The 12,559-nt window shown below is 51.6% G+C and overlaps 2 protein-coding genes and 1 long non-coding RNA gene across 41 annotated transcripts in view; 2 read left to right on the forward strand and 1 right to left on the reverse strand.

Annotated features, from left to right (window-relative positions):
• NR1H3 (nuclear receptor subfamily 1 group H member 3) overlaps nucleotides 1–8,012 on the forward strand; it is a 20,331-nt gene extending 12,319 nt beyond the window's left edge. For 2 of the 3 annotated variants that reach the window (XM_030794583.1, XM_030794581.1), the window contains exons 4-9: nucleotides 398–606; nucleotides 704–883; nucleotides 1,076–1,175; nucleotides 7,078–7,191; nucleotides 7,426–7,520; nucleotides 7,715–8,012. In XM_030794583.1, coding sequence (XP_030650443.1) covers nucleotides 398–606; nucleotides 704–883; nucleotides 1,076–1,175; nucleotides 7,078–7,191; nucleotides 7,426–7,520; nucleotides 7,715–7,861 — 845 coding nt within the window. In that variant the 3' untranslated portion in view covers nucleotides 7,862–8,012. The remainder of the gene's footprint in view (nucleotides 1–397; nucleotides 607–703; nucleotides 884–1,075; nucleotides 1,176–7,077; nucleotides 7,192–7,425; nucleotides 7,521–7,714) is intronic. The other variant, XM_030794582.1, reaches the window with a different exon arrangement.
• A 527-nt stretch (nucleotides 8,013–8,539) lies between these two features.
• Nucleotides 8,540–12,559, forward strand: part of MADD (MAP kinase activating death domain) — a 62,362-nt gene continuing 58,342 nt past the window's right edge. For 29 of the 37 annotated variants that reach the window (XM_030794587.1, XM_030794592.1, XM_030794594.1 and 26 more), the window contains exon 1: nucleotides 9,194–9,394. The gene's annotated coding sequence lies outside the window, so the exon portion shown is untranslated. Of the gene's footprint in view, nucleotides 8,809–8,830; nucleotides 9,035–9,193; nucleotides 9,395–10,116; nucleotides 10,207–12,559 lie in introns of those variants that run through there. The other 8 variants (XM_030794621.1, XM_030794614.1, XM_030794616.1 and 5 more) reach the window with 6 other exon arrangements.
• On the reverse strand, nucleotides 9,817–12,534 carry LOC105739254. The gene is made up of 3 exons (XR_004026028.1): nucleotides 11,230–12,534; nucleotides 10,239–10,301; nucleotides 9,817–10,140 (listed from the first exon to the last, which is right to left on the reverse strand). It is a non-coding gene; the product is annotated as an uncharacterized LOC105739254 (long non-coding RNA).

Raw genomic sequence — 12,559 nt, forward strand, 5'->3', positions numbered from 1 at the left:
GCCTGTAATCCCAGCACTTTGGGAGACAGAAGCGGGTGGATCATCTGAGGTCAGAAGTCTGAGACCAGCCTGGCCAACATAGTGAAACCCCGACTCTACTAAAAATACAAAAATTAGCCAGGCGTGTTGGTGAGCGCCTGTAATCCCAGCTACTCGGGAGGCTGAGGCAGGAGAATCACTTGAACCCGGGAGATGGAGGTTGCGGTGAGCAAAGATCACGCCACTGCACTCCAGCCTGGGTGAGTGTGAGACTCTGTTTCAAAAAAAAAAAAAAAAAATCTTCTTGCCTTTACCCAGTGCTGTCTGCTTTTCTGGAGCCCCAAACCACCCCCTTTGCCCCATCCTTGCTTCCTGTCTCCCCATCTGCTCCCTTCCTCATATTCGGCCCTGTCCTTAGGTGTCCTGTCAGAAGAACAGATCCGCCTGAAGAAACTGAAGCGGCAAGAGGAGGAACAGGCCCATGCCACATCCCTGCCCCCCAGGGCTTCCTCACCCCCCCAAATCCTGCCCCAGCTCAGCCAGGAGCAACTGGGCATGATCGAGAAGCTGGTCGCTGCCCAGCAACAGTGTAATCGGCGCTCCTTTTCTGACCGGCTTCGAGTCACGGTACTTGACACGCCTGGGGAGAGGCGGCTGCGCCCAGATCACCAGTGGGCTTCTTGATGTCCGACTCAAAGCGCTTTGCCTTTTCCCTCCTGGGTAGCCTTGGCCCATGGCACCAGATCCCCATAGCCGGGAGGCCCGTCAGCAGCGCTTTGCCCACTTCACTGAGCTGGCCATCGTCTCTGTGCAGGAGATAGTTGACTTTGCTAAACAGCTACCCGGCTTCCTGCAGCTCAGCCGGGAGGACCAGATTGCCCTGCTGAAGACCTCTGCAATCGAGGTGGCTGGAGAAGGGCAAGGGATGAAGGGAGAAGCAGAGTGGGATTATCTGTGGGAGGGGCCTCCAGACATCGAGCTGGGAGAGCCAAATCTGCTGGGAAGCAGGGATGAGGGGAATCGGCCTCCCTGGAAGGGGCCATGCTCCAAGACCAGCCCTCCTAGTCCCCGTTTGAGGTTTGCTGCTTGTGTGCAGGTGATGCTTCTGGAGACATCTCGGAGGTACAACCCTGGGAGTGAGAGTATCACCTTCCTCAAGGATTTCAGTTATAACCGGGAAGACTTTGCCAAAGCAGGTGAGAACTGAGATGACACAGGGATTGGGGTTGGATGGACAGATGCCTCTTTTTTTATTTTTTATTTTTAAAAATTGAGGGCCAGGCGCGGTGGCTCATGCCTGTAATCCCAGCACTTTGGGAGGCCGAGGTGGGCAGATCACCGGGTCAGTAGATCGAGACCATCCTGGCTAACACGGTGAAACCCTGTCTCTACTAAAAATATAAAAAATTAGTCAGGCATGGTAGCACGCGCCTGTAGCCCCAGCTACTTGGGAGACTAAGGCAGGAGAATCGCTTGAATCCGGGAGACGGAGGTTGCAGTGAGCTGAGATCGCACCATTGCACTCCGGCCTGGGCGACAAAAAAAAAAAAAAAAAAAAAATTGAGATGGAGTCTCACTATGTTGCCCAGGCTGGTGCCAACCTCCTGGCCTCAAGTGATCCTGCTGCCTCTGACTCCCAAAGTGCTGGGATTACAGGCGTGAGCCACCCACCATGCCCAGCCAAGGACTTTTTTTTTGTTTTATTTTTTTTTTTTTTTTAGACAGAGTTTGCTCTGTCACCCAAGCAGGAGTGCAGTGGCATGATCTTGGCTCACTACAACCTCCGCCTCCCGGGTTCAAGCAATTCTCCTGCCTCAGCTTCTCAAGTAGCTGGGATTAGGTGCACCACCATGCCCAGCTAATTTTTGTATTTTTAGTAGAGACAGGGTTTTACCATGTTGACCAGGCTGGTCTTGAACTCCTGACCCTAAGTGATCCATGTGCCTCAGCCTCCCAAAATGCTGGGATTACAGGCATGAGCCACTGAACCTGGCCAGGACTGGTGCTTTTTGTCAGAGGCCCATAGTGACTATAGAGCCACAGGCCCAATGTTTGGGTGGCTGGTAAGGGAAGGCTCCGCTTGTTTTTTGAAGATGGAAAATTGGAATGCTGATAGGCTTCTCTCAGCTGCTCCAGATAGACCCCTGTCCTCTGTTGCTTTAGGTCAGTGGTTTTCAAACTGTATTCCAAGGAACCTGAGAGATATATGGAATGGCACCTTGGAGGAGAAACAGGGAGGCACAGGAATGTCCTTCACCTTTACTTTAGCCAAGCAAGAAGCTCCATTTAAATCTGCATTATATATCGCACTGCTACATAGTATTTTGCTTGCAGATTTTATAGCTTGAAAAAAAAGTTTGAAACTCACTGCACTGAACTTTTTAGTAGTCAAAAAGTGAACAAATCTTCCTCACATGTGCTCTTTGGGGATCATGGGGGCTGATTTCCCCTACTTTTTTTTTTTTTTTTTGAGATAAGTCCTTGCTCTGTCACGCAGGCTGAAGTGCAGTGATATGAACGTGGCTCACTGCAGCCTCAACCACCTGGGCCCCAGTAATTCTCCTGCCTCAGCCCCCAAGTAGGTGGGACTACAGGCATGCACCACCATGCCAGGCTAATTTTTATATTTTTTTTGTAGAGACTGGCTTTCGCCATGTTGCCCAGGCTGGTCTCGAAATGGTCTCGAACTCCTGAGCTCAAGCAATCCACCCACCTCGGCCTCCCAAAGTGCTGGGATTACAGGCGTGAGCCACCACACCCAGCCTCCCCTACTCTTTTTCTTTTCTTTTTTTTGAGATGGAGTCTCACTCTGTTGCCAGGCTGGAGTGCAGTGGCGCGATCTTGGCTCACTGCAACTTCCGCCTCCCGGGTTCAAGCGATTCCCCTGCCTTAGCCTCCCGAGTAGCTGGGACTACAGGCACGCGCCACTACGCTCAGCTAACTTTTGTATTCTTAGTAGAGACGGGGTTTCACTGTTTTGCCCAGGCTGGTCTTGAACTCCTGAGCTCAGGCGATCCGCCCGCCTCGGCCTCCCAAAGTCGAGGGATTACAGCCATGAGCCACTGCTCCGGGCTCCTCCCCTACTCTTTTTCAATTGCACTTTCTGATGAAGCGGAACCATGGCATGGGAAACATGCCCAGAGGGGATGTACAATAAGAGCGAATGCTTCCATCCCCATCCTATATCTGAAGTATTTTCTCCAAAAATTAGTTCACTCTGCGGCTCTCTATCTGATGCTCGCTTGGGAGCTACGCAGAAGGGGTTTCTTCATATTCAACTATTGATAATGTTTGTGTCATGAGAACTGGCCTGGGGAAAGGACAGGAGGCTGAGGGAGTTTTGGAGGGACTGGAATTGAGCTTCAGCAGGAAACCAAGTAGCTTAACGACTGGAGGAGTGGGGCTATAAAATATGGCTGATGCCCTGACTCCATTCTCGGGGCTGGTAGATCTGCGGCCAGGCCAGTCATCAAGCCTTCCCTGGTTTCTGATAACTCAGGCCAGCTCACGTGCCTCTTGCTCTCCCAACACAGGCCCACCCAGTGAGCTTTCTAGGAAGGTCACTCTTCGCTGTAGGGCATAATAGGGCTATGTTGGCACCTTTTGCCTTCTATAGTAACCGGTGTGCTGCCTGGATGTATTGACACCTAATGGGATGATTTAATGACTTTATCCAGCTTTAAAGCCCAGCCCTGCCCACCTCTTCCAAACCACTTTTTCCTCAATGGTTATTATCTCAGACCTTCTTAACCATGGCTCTTCCCTCCTTCAGAATATCCTCCTTGTGGAACCCTGCCCAGTTCTAAGATCTTTGTATTCCTTTGGCACTCGTAGACTCATGCTATCTGAATCTGCACCTATTTATAGCTTTATTTATACAAGCAGTTTTGAAGTAATCACGCTTGCCTTTCATTTCTCATTTCATGAGTGAGGCCTTGGGGAGAAGGAGCAGGAGCTCTGTCTGTCAAGTCTCCTCCCCTCTCTATCCTCTACTGTTTACTGCATGTAGTAGGTAACTGGTGACATGGATTGAGCACATTTGAGGTGTTCATTCCGTGAGCAGCAGCAGACCCTCACAGGTGCATTAGCCAACTACAGAACCTCCTCTTAATTTCTGTATAAAGGGGGCTGTTTGCCACACTTTGGGGCTCAAAACCTCACCAAGAAATGCTTTAGAAAATGGGGCTTGCTGCCGGGCGTGGTGGTTCACACCTGAAATCCCAGCACTTTGGGAGGCCGAGGCAGGTGGATCACCTGAGGTCAGGAGTTCGAGACCAGCCTGGCTGACATGGTGAAACCCCATCTCTACTGAAAATACAAAAATTAGCTGGGTGTGGTGGTGCACACCTGTGGTCCCAGCTACTCGGGAGGCTGAGGCAGGAGAATCGCTTGAACCCAGGAGGCTGAGGTTGCAGTGAGCCGAGATCGCGCCACTGCACTCCAGCCTGGGTGACAGAGCAAGACTCCATCTCAAAAAAAAAAAAAAGAAAGAAAAAGAAAATGGGGCCTGCCCATTAAATGGACTAACACACAACACTTGATAAACATCAGGGTGAAAGTACAGGAAGTGACTCACCAAGAAGCCTTGAATGGAAAAGTGTAGCAGATGGTTGCTAAAAGAAATCTGACAAAGCCTGGGGAACTGTGTAGGGTGCAGAGACTTTGACAATGTGTATGAGAGACATATTCTCTGGGTATCATGACTTTAGCTCATGTTTTGTTGCGTTTTAGTCTTCTCAGCAGGAAGACTGTTTCCAAGAAAAACGTATTATTTATTGGCCAGGCGCGGTGGCTCATGCCTGTAATCCCAGTACTTTGGGAGGCCGAGGCAGGCAGATCACGAGGTCAAGAGATCAAGACCATCCTGGCCAACATGGTGAAATCCTGTCTCTACTAAAAATACAAAAATTAGCTGGGCGTGGTGACATGCGCCAGTAGTCCCAGCTACTCAAGAGGCTGAGGCAGGAGAATCACTTGAACCTGGGAGGCAGAGCTTGCAGTGAGCCGAGATCATGCTATTGCACTCTAGCCTGGCAATAGAGCAAGACTCCGTCTCAAAAAAAAAAATTATTTATTTTACAAACACTTATGTGGTAGTTACCATATATGCCACATATTTATGAGATAGGTACTATTATTATTCCCATTTTACAGATGGGAAAACCAAAGCCCAGAGAGGTTAAATAACTTACACAAGGTCACACTGCCTTGTAAGTGGTAGAGCCAGGACTCAACCCCAGGCAGTCTGGCACCAGAATCCACATCCTCACCCATACTGCAATATTCCCTCGAGGATGTGATACATGAAATGTATCTCTAGTGTTCAAATAAGTAAGGCCAATGCCAGTGAAAAATGAGTCTTTTTTTTTTCTTTGAAACAGGGTCTCACTCTGTCGCCCAGGCTGAATGCAGTGGTGTGATCAATCACGGCTCAATGCAGCCTCGACCTTCTGGGCTCAGGTGATCCTCCCTGAGTAGCTGGGACTACAGGTGTGAGCCACCGTGCCCTGCTGAAAAAGGATTTTTTTTTTTTTTTTTTAGCCAGAGTCTTGCTCTGTCGCCCAGGCTGGAGTGCAAGTAGAACAATCTCGGCTCACTGCAACCTCCGCCTCCCAGGTTCAAGCAATTCTCCTGCTCAGCCTCCCGAGTAGCTGGGACTACAGGTGCGCCACCACGCCCAGTTGATTTTTGTATTTTTAGTAGAGACCAGGTTTCACTGTGTTGCCCAGGCTGGTCTCAAACTCCTGAGCTCAGGGAATCCGTCTGCCTTGGCCTCCTAAAGTGCTGGGATTACAGGGATAAGCCACCACATCCGGCCTTTTTTCTTTTTCTTTTTTCTTTTTTTGAGATGGAGTTTCGCTCTGTCATCCAGGCTGGAGTGCAGTGGCGTGATCTTGGCTCACTGCAACCTTCGCCTTCCAGATTCAAGCAATTCTCCTGCCTCAGCCTCCTAAGTAGCTGGAATTACAGGAGTGCACCACCACGCCCAGCTAATTTTTGTATTTTCAGTAGAGACGGGGTTTTGCCATGTGGCCCAGGCTGGTCTCGAACTCCTGACCTCAGGTGATCCCCCCCCGCCTCGGCCTCCCAAAGTGCTGGGATTACAGACATGAACTGCCGTGCCCTGCTGAAAAAGGATTCTTTATAAACAAAAATAAGTTGCCTCTATTTCTAGAAATGTGGAGCCCTCAATAATTTTCATGACAGAATTGGCAGGTGATGGTGTCTGGTGCCTGTAATCCCAGCACTTTGGGAGGGTGAGGTGGGTGGATTGCTTGAGTCCAGGAGTTTGAGACCAGCCTGGGCAACATGGTGAAATCCTGTCACAACAAAAAATATAAGAATTAGCTAGGTGTGATGGTATATGCACCTGTAGTCCCAGCTACTAGGGAGGCTGAAGTGGGAGGATGGCTTGCGCCCGGGAGGTTGAGGCTGCAGTGAGCTGTGATTGTGCCACTGCACTCCAGTCTGGGTGACAGAACAAGTCCCTGTCTCGAAGAAAAAAAACAAGAATACCAGAATTATTATTTAATTCAGCACCTCTTGTGTGCCAGACGCAGCGCTAAGTGCTCTCTGCATACTTCGTCATTGAACCAACAATTTTCTGAGATGGGTTCAGCTATGATTCCCATTTCACAGATGAGGCTTAGAGGGGTTAAGACATTTGCTCAAGGTTACACAGCAAAGCCTCGTAGACTTTTTTTTTTTTTTGACGGAGTCTCACTCTGTCGCCCAGGCTAGAGTGCAGTAGTGCGATCTTGGGTCACTGCAACCTCCGCCTCCCGTGTTCAAGCGATTCTCCTGCCTCAGCCTCCCAAGTAGCTGGGATTACAGGCACCTGCCACCACCACGCCCGGCTAGTTTTTGTGTTTTTAGTACAGACGGGGTTTCGCCATGTTGGCCAGGCTCTTCTCGAACTCTTGACCTCAGGTGATCCGCCCGCCTCAGCCTCCGAAAGTGCTGGGATTACAGGCGTGAGCCACGGTGCCCAGCCCCAGTAAACTTCTTAGTGAGTTCCTAGTAGTTCCCTAAGGTGAGGAGAGAAGAAATTTCCTACTGCTCCTGCTGCATGCGTCAGCCTCCCTTCTTCCTCCCCAGGGCTGCAAGTGGAATTCATCAACCCCATCTTCGAGTTCTCCAGGGCCATGAATGAGCTGCAACTCAATGATGCCGAGTTTGCTTTGCTCATTGCTATCAGCATCTTCTCTGCAGGTGTGGAGGAGGGGCAACGGGAAACAGCAATAGACCTGCACCAAGGAGGGCTGCAGGCCCCACAGGAATGGGGGGGCGGCGGGGGGTGGTGGCTTGGGAGGGTGGAGGCATTTGCTGTGTTATTTTAGGGTGAGAGAGCTTGGCTGGAGCATGTCTCTATATTTTGGTTGCAATTTGGGGTATGGAACTGGACCCTGGCCAGACCTGCTCCTCAACTCTCTTGGTGACCTACAGACCGGCCCAACGTGCAGGACCAGCTCCAGGTAGAGAGGCTGCAGCACACATATGTGGAAGCCCTGCATGCCTACGTCTCCATCCACCATCCACATGTGAGTCTCCCCATGGTGCCCCTTTTCCTCCTTCCCACACACAGGCCCATTCCCTGACATACCTACTTTCCCTTCAAGAATTTCTCTCTGACTGCATGGTGTGCAGACAATTCACCTCTCCCACAACTCCCCTACCCTTGCCCCGCTTCCCTGGGGACAGGCAAAAGCTGTGCTTGTCTCTCTCCCTTCCCCAGGACCGAATGATGTTCCCACGGATGCTAATGAAACTGGTGAGCCTCCGGACCCTGAGCAGCGTCCACTCAGAGCAAGTGTTTGCACTGCGTCTGCAGGACAAAAAGCTCCCACCGCTGCTCTCTGAGATCTGGGATGTGCACGAATGACTGTTCTGTCCCCATATTTTCCGTTTTCTTGGCCGGATGGCTGAGGCCTGGTGGCTGCCTCCTAGAAGTGGAACAGACTGAGAAGGGCAAACATTCCTGGGAGCTGGGCAAGGAGATCCTCCCGTGGCATTAAAAGAGAGTCAAAGGGTTGGGAGTTTTGTGGCTTCTGAGCAGTGGAGCCCTCGCTAACACTGTGCTGTGTCTGAAGACCACGCTGACCCCACAAACGGATGGGACTGAGGGCCACTCTGCACAAGGTTCTCCAGGGCCCTGCCCATCCTGCCTCCGCCACTTCCTGTTTTTCCCACAGGGCCCCAAGAAAAATTCTCCACTGTCACTCTGTGGTATGGCCATAAATGTCTCAGCGCCGCCTCACTGATAGGTCTGGTACTGTTTGAACAGGAAGATCAAAATGAATACAAAATGAGAGAAACCAATTTCTGGATTGGGGGTGGGGACACGGTAATAGAGGAGGAAGCCTGCGGTCTTCAGGATCCGCCTCCAGGCTCAGAGGAGGGACAGTCACAAATGACAGCCTTGGCCGTGAGAGGGGGCCTCTTCTTACTAACCCCCACTGCGCCATATGGGTAAATGGAATGCTGAGGCTTAGGCGCCCCCTTCCCCTGCTGGGATCCAGGTAGGATCCGGTTGCCTTTCTGCGGTGGAGGAGGAAGTGTTGGATTTCAGCGCTAAGGCCTCGGGGGTGCCCCTCACGTGCGTGTGTAGCATGCCTTGGTTTTTCCTTTGGCATCTGCAAAAGGCACAACCTGAAAGACCCGGAACCCAGTTTCGGTCCCCAGGCCCTTTGGGACAGGAAGAGAAGGGCCGTGTGGCCGCGGGGAGGATGTCCTGCGGCGGGGCTGTCCTCGCGGACTGACTGGACTCCATCTCCCAGCGGGCGCCGCGGCGCGGCCACGCCCCCCTTTCCCCGCGCGCGCCCGGTGAAGGTAACCGCGGCCGCGCGCCCCCCTCTGTCCCCGCTGCCCAGGCTTGGTAGGCTCCATCTCGCGGCAGCCGGCTTCCCTGCTCGGGCGCCGAGCACCGCCAAAGCGCCTGAGTGGGGGGAACTGAGGGATGGGGAGCCCGTCAGGAAGTCTCAGGGGCCGATTATCTTGGGAAGTGACTTTCAGAGGAATCCACATGTCGTCGAAACGGGCGCTATGACCCCGTCGGGTGAGTCTCTCTGAGCAACCCAAACAGAAGGTACTGCCGTGGGTCCTCCCCTTGGCACGCGACGGCGCCGGGTCGGCCTCCCGCGCCCACGGGCGCTAGGCTAGGTGTGTGCGCAGCCGCTGTCTCCCGAGGTCGGCCCCGCCCCGCGGCGCTAGGCCCGGCGCAGCCCCGGCCCCCCGGGCTGAATGGTACGGCCCCGGCCCTGGCCTCCCCCTCCGCACCCCGCGCGAGTGGTGCGCGCCCCCCAGTGCAGACGCGGAACTGGCGCCCGCTCGGAGCGGCGCCGCGCTGGGGAGCGACTGACGCCCCGCTGCCGGGGGACGTCGGGCCGGGCCTGGTCAGTGCCCTAGAGCTTGGGAGGTAAGAGAGTCTGGGCCGGTGAGGATTCTGGGCGAGCGTCTGGGGACTCCGAGCGGGAGACGGGCTCTGAGAGGACACCGTGGCTCTTGGAGGAAGGGGTCTCTGAGGAGGCCCTGGGGGAGTCTGAAGGGGCGTGGGGCCGGGGTCTGCCGAGGAGTGGCGGGGCCGGGGATGGGGGCGCCCTGGGCCGAGGAGGGGGCTCAGGCTACTGGGCTTGGTTCCTGCCTGGCGGGCGGCTCGGGTTCGGGTTCGGGTTCGGGTTCGGGTTCGGGGCAGCGGCGGGGGAGAACTGTCCAGCAGGTGAGGGGGCGGGCAGAGCTGGCCAGCCCCTGGGCCGAGCCCGCACCACGCTTGGTGGGTGTGCTTGTGCGTGTGCGTGCGTGCGCCTTATTTTTGGCTGGAATTTGGAGAAACATGTTTGGTTCTCAAGAATTTTTTTTTTTAACTTGATGTTTCAAAATTGACTTGCTGGAGAGAGAACACCATTTCATCTGTCTGCAATGGCTCTCCTCCCCATCCTCGTGTATCTACCTTCTTCCACCTTTCCCTGCCCTCCCCTCCACCCCAACCCTGCCAGCTGCCAGCCTCCTTGCTCCAGTTCTCCCGTACGCTGGACCAGTCTGTGCTGATGAGCTTGCAAGGTCACTGCCTGGGGAGGTAGAGGAGGGGAGGAGAGCCTCCCGTTGTGTTCACGTCAGCAGAGATGTCATATCGCTCTCTGGTTCCTGTGGTTTTACTATGAGATCCTGTCCAAAATGAGGGACGAATCCAAAGGGTTGGTTAGCATAGCCATTTCTGCTGAAAAGGCATAGGTAACTTAAAAGTTTGTGAATCTTGAATCTACCTCTGGGTGGAGCTGATGGTGATGTCGGACTTCAGCAGATAGATATGCATTTTGAACTGGATGCTTTTGGAATACAGGAAGATAGGAACCAGAGGCTCTACGTTAGTAAACATGGTTGAGACAAGAGGCAGAGTCAGAGCCTCGTTGGTTGTGAAGACAGAGTGTGAGTTGTGGGTGATGTTAGAGGATTTAGTCTTAAGAGGAGTTAGAGGTGTTAGTCTTTGTGGGGAGGGGGGAGAGGAGAGAATGAGAAGGAAAATCTTAGTTATCTCTGCAATCTGAATAATGGAAGGCAGTGCTGCTGATCAGATGTGAATTCCGGCTAAAAATCTATCCTACTACCCGTAGCTAGAATAATAACAAGATCTCAGGGTCCTTGTGGCTCTGGAAGGAAATGATTGTGAGTGACTTGAGTTTCATCAGATAGTTGTCAGTGGAGAGGGACTGAGATCCCACCAAGGCTAGAGAGGCCTGATGCGTACTCAGTGGGAGGTGCTTCAGGCCTGATGTTTGAGATTTTGGCTGGAGAGGGCTCCTGGTTTTCAATATAAACATAGACTGCAAGGTGTAGCCTAGAGCTCTGGTTCTATAAATTCTGTTTTACTTTTAGATACTTTGGCTCTCACTCTGGTCATTTCTACATAATTTTTTTTTTCCGAATCCCATGACAAGTTAACTACATAATTCTTTATTAGAACAAATTATGCTTTTTACTCACATCCCATTTCATTTCTCTATTTCTCTCCCCCTTGGATTCTGCTCAGGAGGAGCTGAGTGCAGCTCTGTTACAGTGCCCCACCTCCTGTAGTTTGCTCATGACTTTGTTGCAGTTGGGAGAACCAAGGGACTGTTTGGGTTCGTCAATCAGTGGTGATACCTAGAAATGAATATATGGCATGCTCGGAAACCTGGTGGTGTTCTAGAGATATCACTATCAAAAGCCAGAATTAGGACGAAGTACAAACTACAGACAGATGAGGGAGAAGATAACCTAATTCTTAGCAGGTACTGTCAGTGGGAGAAGTGTCTCTAGGTTCGAGGAGAGTGAATTGTTATGGGCCTTGGCCGACCCTGGAGTAGCAGCTGCTAGCAGTGTGCGGTCACCAAGCAGGGGAGGGGCTGTGGCTCTGCTATAAATAGTGTTGGGAGCCAGAGTCGCTATGGAGATAAAACTGAATCCTATTACCTGCAGGTCCTCTGTGGGGAGCAAGGGAAAGGAGAAAGCAGTATTTTGAGGATTCCAGAGGTATTGCAAATAGGTCTTGTTTATTATTAGGTAGGGGAGAAAAAACTTCTACTCATTACCTAAACCAAATAGGGCCTTAAGCATCCAGGGAGTGTGTATGTCTGTATATATGGGGGTGCCCGCAGCAGCAGCAGGTGAGGGAGTAGGGGGTGTGTATGTGTATACGATAACGGGTTTCTCTTCGTGTGCATTGAACAAGGTCTTAGGCCACATGCAGAGCACAGAGGTAGAATCCTGGAACACTAGAAATATGAGAAAAGAACTTCCACTCATAGAAGAAATAGCCCTACTAGAAATAGCTGTGCAGCAGGGTGAAACGTTTTATTTAGAGAAGTGTATAGACACTTAACAGGAAATAAAGTATAATTAAGACCATGAAAGCTTTTCCTAATTTTAGGACATAGTTTGGGAATTTCTCTGAGCACCTCTCCCTGTCCTTGCAGAAATCCTAGTATTTCTGCCTCTAATTCATAGCCTCTGTAATGTATACCAGGAAAAGGACTCATCTGTGTATATTGTATTACTGATTCTAAGCCTGAGATCAAAATAGAGGAGAGATTATGATTCAGCACCAAGGGCAGAGCTAGTAGCAGTGGCGTCTGGGCTCCTTTCTTGCCTGAAGGAGGGAGAAAAGTGGTGCAGATTAGGCAATTGGGGCATGGACATTTTCATTTGAGATCACGTGAGGTAGAATAGCCAGCTGTTACTGTCTGACCATGGTTAACTAGACAGTCTATATGGTAGTTTCACATCAAGCTGAATGTAGATGGTTGGAACAGAACAATTGTGTTTCCATCTGGACCTAGAAGTGCAGATTAGTGCTAGCTAGTTGAGGAGTCTGGTTTGATCCTGATCCACCCTGGAGGGGTCCTGAGAGTGACTTCAATTTTTGTTACAATGACAGAGTCCAGATTAGACGGCCTAGGTCTGTTTTTCAGAAACAGAGCCCCAGGCGTTAAGCTGGAAATTAAGTCATTGGTAGGGATAGGTAGGTGAACCATTATTTATCTACTCCTTTTTTTTTTTTTTCTTGAGACGGAGTCTCACTCTGTCGCCCCGGCTCGAGTGCAGTGGC

Source organism: Nomascus leucogenys, chromosome 15 (assembly GCF_006542625.1).
Source record: "Nomascus leucogenys isolate Asia chromosome 15, Asia_NLE_v1, whole genome shotgun sequence".
Taxonomy (NCBI): Eukaryota; Metazoa; Chordata; class Mammalia; order Primates; family Hylobatidae; genus Nomascus; species Nomascus leucogenys.